This window comes from Ursus americanus, chromosome 14 (assembly GCF_024610735.1).
Source record: "Ursus americanus isolate L20-20 chromosome 14, mUrsAme1.1.p, whole genome shotgun sequence".
In the NCBI taxonomy this organism is placed as follows: domain Eukaryota; kingdom Metazoa; phylum Chordata; class Mammalia; order Carnivora; family Ursidae; genus Ursus; species Ursus americanus.
In genome coordinates, this window is record NC_142140.1 from 45,700,289 (window position 1) to 45,708,767 (window position 8,479).

Sequence of the window (8,479 nt, forward strand, 5' to 3'; positions counted from 1 at the left end):
TTGCCATTCTGACTGGTGGAAGGTGTTATCTCAATGTGGCTTTGATTTGAATTTCCCTGATGGCTAATGATGTTGAACATTTTTTCATGTGTCTGTTAGCCATTTGAATGCCTTCATTGGAAAAGTGTCTGTTCATATCTTCTGCCCATTTTTTGATTTGATTATTTGTTTCTCGTGTATTGAGTTTGAGAAGTTCTTTATACATCTTGGATACCGGCCTTTTATCTGTAGTGTCATTTGCAAATATCTTCTCCCGTTCCGTGGGTTGCCTCTTTGTTTTGATGACTGTTTCCTTTGCTGTGCAGAAGTTTTTTATCTTGATGAAGTCCCACAAGTTCATTTTTTCTTTTGTTTCCCTTGCCTTTGGAGACATGTCATGAAAGAAGTTTCTGTGGCTGATGTCAAAGAGGTTACAGCCTATGTTCTCCTCTATGATTATGATGGATTCCTGTCTCACATTGAAATCTTTCATCCATTTGGAGTTTATCTTTGTGTATGGTGTGAGAGAGTGGTCAGGTTTCATTCTTTTGCATATAGCTGTCCAATTTTCCTAGCACAATTTATTGAAGAGACTGTCTTTTTTCCACTGGGTGTTTTTTCCAGCTTTGTCAAAGATTAGTTGACCAAAAAGTCGAGGGTCATTTCTGGAGTCTCTATTCTGTTCCATTGGTTATGTGTTTGTTTTTGTGCCAGTACCATGCTGTATTGGTGATCACAGCTTTTTAGTATAGCTTGAAATCAGGCAACGTGATGCCCTAGCTTTGTTTTTCTTTTTCAACATTTCCTTGGTGATTCGGGTTTTTTTCTGATTCCACAAAAATTTTAGGATTGTTTCCCAAACAAAATACCATGACATTTTTCAAAGAGCTGGAATAAACAATCCATAAATGTTTTTTAAAGACAATTATCATATGGTTTCACTCATTTATGGAATATAAGAAGTAGGAAGATTGGTAGGAGAAGAAAGGGAAGAAGGAAGGGGGGGTAAACAGAAGGGGGGATGAACCATCAGAGACTATGGACTCTGGGAAACAAACTGAGGGCTTTAGAGGGGAGGGGGGTGGGGGATTGGGATAGGCCAGTGATGGGTATTAAGGAGGGCACGTATTGCCTGGTGCACTGGGTGTTATATGCAAGTAATGAATCATGGAACTTTACATCAAAAACTAGGGATGTACTATATGGTGATTAACATACATAATAAAAAATTATTTTAAAAAAATAGAAAATGAATCCCTTACATAATGCCAAAAATATAATAAAAAAATAAATACATAGAGGAAAGAGCTGTATTCCATTATGTGAATATATTCATGGATGTTTCCAGTCAAGACTTCCTATGAGAGTGTTCTTATGACATTTAGTACATGTCTTTTAGTGGATTAATACTTATGTGTTTTGTTGTGTCTATAGTTATGTGTGTAAATACCGACTCATAGGGAATACCTATGTTCATCTTGAATAGATACTGCCAAACACTTTTCCAAAGTGGTGGTACCACAGGTAGATTTCAAGCACAAGCAGAATGGTCAAATTCCTGTTTGTAGACACCCCCTCTGGCTGGTGTGAGGGAAGCAGCCTGCTGAGAGCAGGCGGTGTGGACAGTTGCAGAAAGAGATGAGAAGAGGGGTATGAGGGCATTCTGGATAGGGTGTAGTGGCAAACTGGGGTTGATTTCAGACAGATAATGGATAGTGTTGCTGATTGGATTGAGGGAGACAGGAAGTGAACTGTTGCTACTTCTAACACTCAAGACAGCAAATGTGTGAGTTCTTTCCACACCAACAACCAATTCTACAACTACCTAGACACCATCTTGGTGTCCTATAATTCTGTTCAATTCTGACACTAACTACCTGGGGATGCCAGTCACAAGTATTCACTGCCCCAGTTACCCACAGTTCTGTCTGATGTGGCTACAAAGGTGGGGGTTTCCACATTCCCCCATTTCCGTTGGACAATTTGTAGAATGACTCACAGAAATCAGGAAAATTCACACTTAACTCTTCTCAGTTTTTTATGAAAGAACAACTCAGGTACAGCCAAACAAAAGAGATGCATCCTGCAAGGTATAGAGGAAGGAGGGAGGAACTTCCATGCCCTCTCTGGACATGCCACCCTCTTAGAACCGCCATGTGTTCACCAGCTGGGAAGGTTTCTGAATCCCATTGTTTAGGGAGTCCTTATGGAGGTTTGGTTACACAGACATGATTGCTTAAATCCTTCATCCTTATTGAGTATGAATCTGTAGCACCTCTCCCCTCCCTGGAGGTTCCAAGTCTCTAATCACCCCTTGGTTGTTCTGGTGAGCAGCCCCCTTCCTAAAACTATCCAGGAGTCCCCAGCCACCACTCATCACCAAGCCACCATAACACTCCTGAGACAGGGGCCTAGAGGCTGTGTCTCAGGAACTGGACAAAGACCAAATGTGTTATTAGAGCCCAAGGATGCACACACTAAATGGATTCACTGGCTTGGATACCATGACAACAGAGATAGGGTAAATCGACCAAGAGGAGAAATGGGGCTATTCAGTTTGGGCAGAAGACACTGAACACTTCCATCAACCAAGAGAAACCATCCTGCAAGACCCAGCTCTAAATTACCCTTATTCTGGGAAGATTTCCAGCTACCCTGACCCCAGGGCAGAGCCCTGGATTCCCACTTTGGGCTGCTCCAGCTCCTACCTTCCTCTACCCTCCCCTGACAACAAGGATTTGAGGGCATCTAATACAGTACTGTGGCCCCAAGACTGCGAGCTGCTAGTTACCATCAGGGGCTGGACCATTTTTGTAGAAAGAGACAGCAGGGAGCCTTGGTTGTGTTGGAGTGTTGGAGGAAGGAGTAGAGGCAGCAGGTCCCGGAGGCCCTCTGATGATCCTCTTGACCTCTTCAGACCCTGAGGGCAGCCTTGCATGTTCGTGTCCCAGGGAGGCCCTGGGGAGCAGCCTGCTGGGAAACTGCAGCAGGGATGAAGTACACAGCATCAGTTCCAGAAACCCTGAGGTCTGGCCTCGCACCTGCCCCTGTGTGCCACTGACAGCCCCAGGCAGGAGAGCTTCTTCTGCCCTCCCTTGCTGCCTGCTTCCTGGGAGAGGCAGCCCAGACTGAGGGGGACCAGGTGGGACAGGGTAGGTGGCAATACTCAGTTGTGGGGAGCAAGATCTAGACTGGGGATGGGGACAAGCCTGGGAGAAGGGTCATAAGACAAGCTCTTAGCCTTGGGCAGCTTCTGGGGGATCTTCTCACGTTGCCCACTTTGTGTCTTGTGGTTTAACCCAAACTACTGCCCTGTGCAGCTTCTAAGTTTGTATTCTTGTTTGGGGCTGATTTTGCCCCCGAACCCAAAATGTTTGTGGATACCTGGAGGCTCTTTTTTGTTGTCCCAGCTCATAGGGAGGGAGGGGACGCTACTGGCATCTGGTGGGTTGAGGTCAGGGTTGTTGCTAAAGGTTATTCAATCTGGTACTCTTGTGGTCCATTTGTTCCAGTTAGTGACCAATACAATGCCGTTATTATTAACTGAACTCATAGGTTACATTAGGGTTGGCTGTGTTACTCATTCTGTGGGTTTTCACAAATGAATAGTGACATGTATACACCCTTACTGCATGGTCCAGAATAATTTCAGGTGCTCTAATTTTAGTGTGCCCAAATGGAATTATGCTAGAGTGTTCATCTGCCTTTGCTTCATTCACTCAAGATCATTTAACAGGTTCCTTTACACTGCCTGTGTGTGCATTGAACCCCTACCTGGGGACCCAGTATTTGCTTCCAGTCCATGTAACCTGACCTCTTCCCAATTATGGTTACCAAGAAGGCTTGTCCATTTCCTCACTTCAAGCACTGGTACCTAAACATCCTCTGACGTGCTCCCTTCAAACAGGTGTGAGCCATCAATATAGGTGGTCAGGAGCACGTGTCCTGGTGCACAGAGTAGGTGAAGTCTGTGCTTCTCCAGTCTCGATTCTTACCAGCAGATCATGAGGATGCTTTCTGCCCAAACTTCAATTATCACTGGGCTCTTTCTAGTCTGGGTAAATGAATAAGTGTACAGTGAAAGTCCCTGGTGATTTTCCTCTCTCCTTTCCTGTCTTAAAACCATCCTTTTTGTGCCTGTGTAACTTCTTCTGTGAATTCTCTGCTCATATCCTTGGCTCATTTCTGCATTGAGGTTTTTCCTTCTGAATGTCACTGGTTCCTTATTTCTTCTAGATAGTATTTCCTGGTCAATTTTCAGCAATGCAAAGGCCCTTTTCCCAAATTCCACCTGCCTATTCATGGATCTTTGATATCCTTTGTTGAACAAAATCCTTGGGGAAACTTTCATGTCTGTTTCCTTTCCTGAGCAGTGAACATTTATCTCCAGAGAATGGCATCAGCACTTACAGAGGATACGCTCATGAAATTCAAATACTCATTTATACATAAAACACACATATACATATTTTGTGTATTTTCTAAGCTGTTAATTCAGTCCCGCTAGTTAACATATAGCATAATATTAGTTTTAGGTGTTTAATATACTAATTCAACACTTCCATACAACACCTGGTGCTCATCACAAGTGAAATCCTCAATCCCCATCACCTATTCCTCCCACCCCCCACCCCCTACCCTCTGGTAATCAACAGTTTTTTCTCTGTACTTAAGAGTCTCTTCCTTGGTTTGCCTCTCACTCTCTCTCTCTCTTTTTTCCCTTTGCTCTTTTGTTCGTTTCTTAAATTCCATACATGAGTGAAATCATATGGTATTGGTCTTTCTCTAACTGGCATATTTCACTTAGCATAACACTCTCTAGCTCCAACCATGTTGTCGCAAATGCCAAGATTTCATTCTTTTTGATGGCTGAGTAATATTCCATTGTGTATATAATCCACATTTTCTTTACTCAACACTTGAGCTGTTTCCATAATTTGGCTATTGCAGGGAATGCTGCTATCACATCAGAGTGCATGTATCCCTTTGAATCAGTATTTCTGTGTTCTTTGGGTAAATATGTAGTAGTGCAATTGGTGGATATAGGGTAGTTCCATTTTTAACTTTTTGGGGAATCTCCATACTGTATTCCAGAGTGGCAGCACCAGTTCGCCTTCCCACCAACAGTGTAAAAGAGTTCCTCTTTCTCCATATCACCTTAATATTTGTGCTTTTGAGCTTTGGTTAAGAAGTCCTTCTTCACTCTGAGATCCCAAGCCTTCTCCTATTAACTTTATATTTCATTTTATGTGTGAAATCCATCTACCTTGGGTGTGATCTTAGCAGGAATTCAGATTTGCACCAATTCATAAAATGACCATTTTTCCCACCACAAACCAGTACACAATCCATTTGTTCTGTTTGGCTTGTGCTCCCACCTTTATCACCTATTGGGTTTAGAGTCAGGCAAGGGTATTTTCTTAGATAGCCAACCTGTGTGATTCCATGTATCACAAATATCATGTACGTCTGTTCCATTGTCACACTTTTTAAATGATTCCGAGTCTATAGTGAGTCTCAATATACAGAGGGATATCTCTATATCTATTGTGTACTCCATTTTAAGAAGACCAGTACAGTGTACTCCATTTTAAGAAGACCAGTACACTGACTTTATTTTTCAGAAAGAAGTTTAAGATAGTTCTTAAATTTAACTTCTTAAATAATAAATGCAGTTGCACAGAATATAATTTGAGGAAGAACTGACATAATTGGTATATTAGCTCAATCCATCCAAGAGAGCACATTGGTTTCTGTATTTTCCATGTACCCAGATCATCTTCTATATATCTATACATGGTTAAAATCTCTGTCCTTGGAGATAGTGCATGTGCTTAGTTAATTCCTAGATATTCTAAACCAGAGGATTTCAAAGTGTGATATGAGGATCCCCAGGGTCCTGGAGAGCCTTTTGGGGGGCCATCAGGTCCTCACTTTTCCAATGAAAGTGAGGATGTATTTTTGTCTTGTATTTCAGCTGAAACCATATATTGCCCCAGGGTGAATGAAGAAGCAGATGCAAGCATCATCTTGTCTTCCATCCAGCCAACATTGGCCAAAATGCAAAAATGTAAAACAAAGGCACACTACTCACTACATGAGTTTTTTTAAATGCAGTTACTTTCCCAAAGTGTTCCTTATATTAACATGAGTGGATTGTTCCTTTAGGTTGAATCAAAGGTTGATTATTGTTCTTTTCCATGGGTTAATAAATAAATATTTCCAAAGAATCGCAGTTTTAATTACTAATATGGTAAGAATGGAGAGTTATCACTCCCTCAAAATAAGGCCCTCTAAGAGACTCAATAGGTTTCTAGTGTAAAGAAATCCTGAGGCCAAAATGTATGAGCACTGTCTTATATTGGTTTGTGTCACTATTGGTAATGTTATTTTATGTTTTCCTTAAATTCTATCTTTAACGTGATGATTATGGGTGTAATTCCATGGGAAATACTGTGAGTTTGGGAAGTTGATCTAGTCTTCTGCAACTTGTGTTCTGGCTTGTCTCAAATATATTCCACCTTCATCCTTTTACTTTTTAGGTAGATGATCACGTCTCTTCCCTTCTGATCCTGATATTCCTTCTTACTATATCTTTCCGCAAGCACCGCTCCAGGCTTTCAGTTCCCTGCTAATGAGCAGCACAGACAGTGAGTACCCTTGCCTTGTTCCGGATTCTAAAACAATGCACCCCTAGTTTCCCACTTCATGTAATATTTGCTAGTTTTGCAGTATCTATTCTTAGTTAGCTAAGGAACTCCTCGTCAATTTCCTGTTGAGAAGCTTTTTAAAGATCTCTAAGATATGTGCATTATCCTGTATATATAAAATAATACAATGCTACATATCAATTAAAAATCAATTTTAAAAATCATAAATAGGAATTGAAATTTAGCAATCCAGGACTACTGCCTAGGTTGATATAATTATATGACATTTCCTTTTTAGTTTATTCATATAACTAATCACATGATAGGTATTCTGATGCTGAATTCTGCTTCTCCATCATGGAATAAACCATATACCTTCATTCCCTTTCTGGTATCATCAGATGCAGCATCCGTGGTTGGTCAGAACTATAGCATGGTGTCTGAATTCATCATCGTGGGCTTCTCCAACTTCCCCCCACCACTCCTGCCCATTTTCTTCCTGCTGTTCCTGCTCATGTACCTGTTCACACTGCTGGGGAACCTGCTTATCATGGTCACTGTCAAGAGTGAGCGCAGCCTGCACACGCCCATGTACCTTTTCCTGTGTGCCCTGTCCATCTCCGAGATCCTTTACACCTTGGCCATCACACCACGTCTGCTGACTGACCTGCTCTCCACCCATCGCACCATCACCTTTGTGGCCTGTGCAAGCCAGATGTTCTTCTCCTTCACATTTGGCTTCACCCACTCCTTCCTGCTCACAGTCATGGGCTATGACCGCTATGTGGCCATCACCCATCCCCTGACGTACAACGTGCTTATGAGCACCAGCTCCTGTGCCCGTCTAGTGTCCTGGTCCTGGGCTGGTGGCTCAGTCATGGGGATGATGGTGACGCTGATAGTTTTTCACCTCACCTTCTGTGGGTCTAATGTGATACACCATTTTGGCTGCCATGCCCTTTCCCTCTTAAATTTGGCCTGTGGGAATGAGACAACCTCTGTCACCTTGGGTGTGATCCTGGTATGTGTCACAGTTCTGATGGAATGTTCATTCCTCATCGTCCTCTCCTATATCTTCATTGCAGCTGCCATATTGAAGATCCCCTCAGCTGAGGGCAGGCACAAGACCTTCTCCACATGTGTGTCCCACCTCACTGTGGTCATTGTGCACTACAGTTTTGCCTCCGTTATCTACCTCAAGCCCAAGGGCCCCCACTCTATGGACAGTAGCACTCTGATGGCCACCACCTATACAGTCTTCACTCCCTTTCTCAGCCCGATCATTTTCAGCCTCAGGAATAAGGAGCTCAAGAATGCCATAAAGAAAAGTTTCCAGAGAAAATTCAGTCCCCTAAGCTTCTGATGACCCATTTGGTAGTGAGGCAATATGATAACATGGCTGACAATAATAACAACTCTCTCCAAAGGACCGTTGTAGGAACTCAGTATATGAAAATACTGAATAGGTATTGTTGGATGCACCCATCGGTGTTGGAGCAGGCTACGTACTTGTTTTTCCCCAATTTGTTTGCTGCCTCTGGCATAGACTCTATATCTTACCTTGACCCTGTGTGATGAATTCCATCCCATTACCTCTGTCTAAGGGTGTGTCATCTCCCTATGGGTTGGTGGGAGACATCACATGGATGTGTGTGGGCATTGATGCCAATGGTTTCTCTTGAATGGACAAGTAAGGGAGGACCTTTCCTCCTCCACCACCAGGAAAAACAGAAATGAGCATAATAATAAATACCACCAGCATCGAGGCTTTTCTTAACAGGCACTCTGTCCAGTGTTGTCCAAGTATTATCTTTTAATTATAAGATATGTACAAAAGAACATAAACTATT

General features: G+C 42.5%; 1 protein-coding gene across 1 annotated transcript; it reads left to right on the forward strand.

The window, feature by feature from the left end:
* Positions 1-1,617: 1,617 nt before the first annotated feature.
* Positions 1,618-7,992, forward strand: LOC123779809 (olfactory receptor 10H3-like). The gene is made up of 2 exons (XM_045778354.2): positions 1,618-1,629; positions 7,054-7,992. Exons 1-2 carry the CDS (start codon positions 1,618-1,620, stop codon positions 7,990-7,992), a joined length of 951 nt encoding a protein of 316 aa, XP_045634310.2.
* The last annotated feature ends 487 nt before the right edge of the window (positions 7,993-8,479 follow it).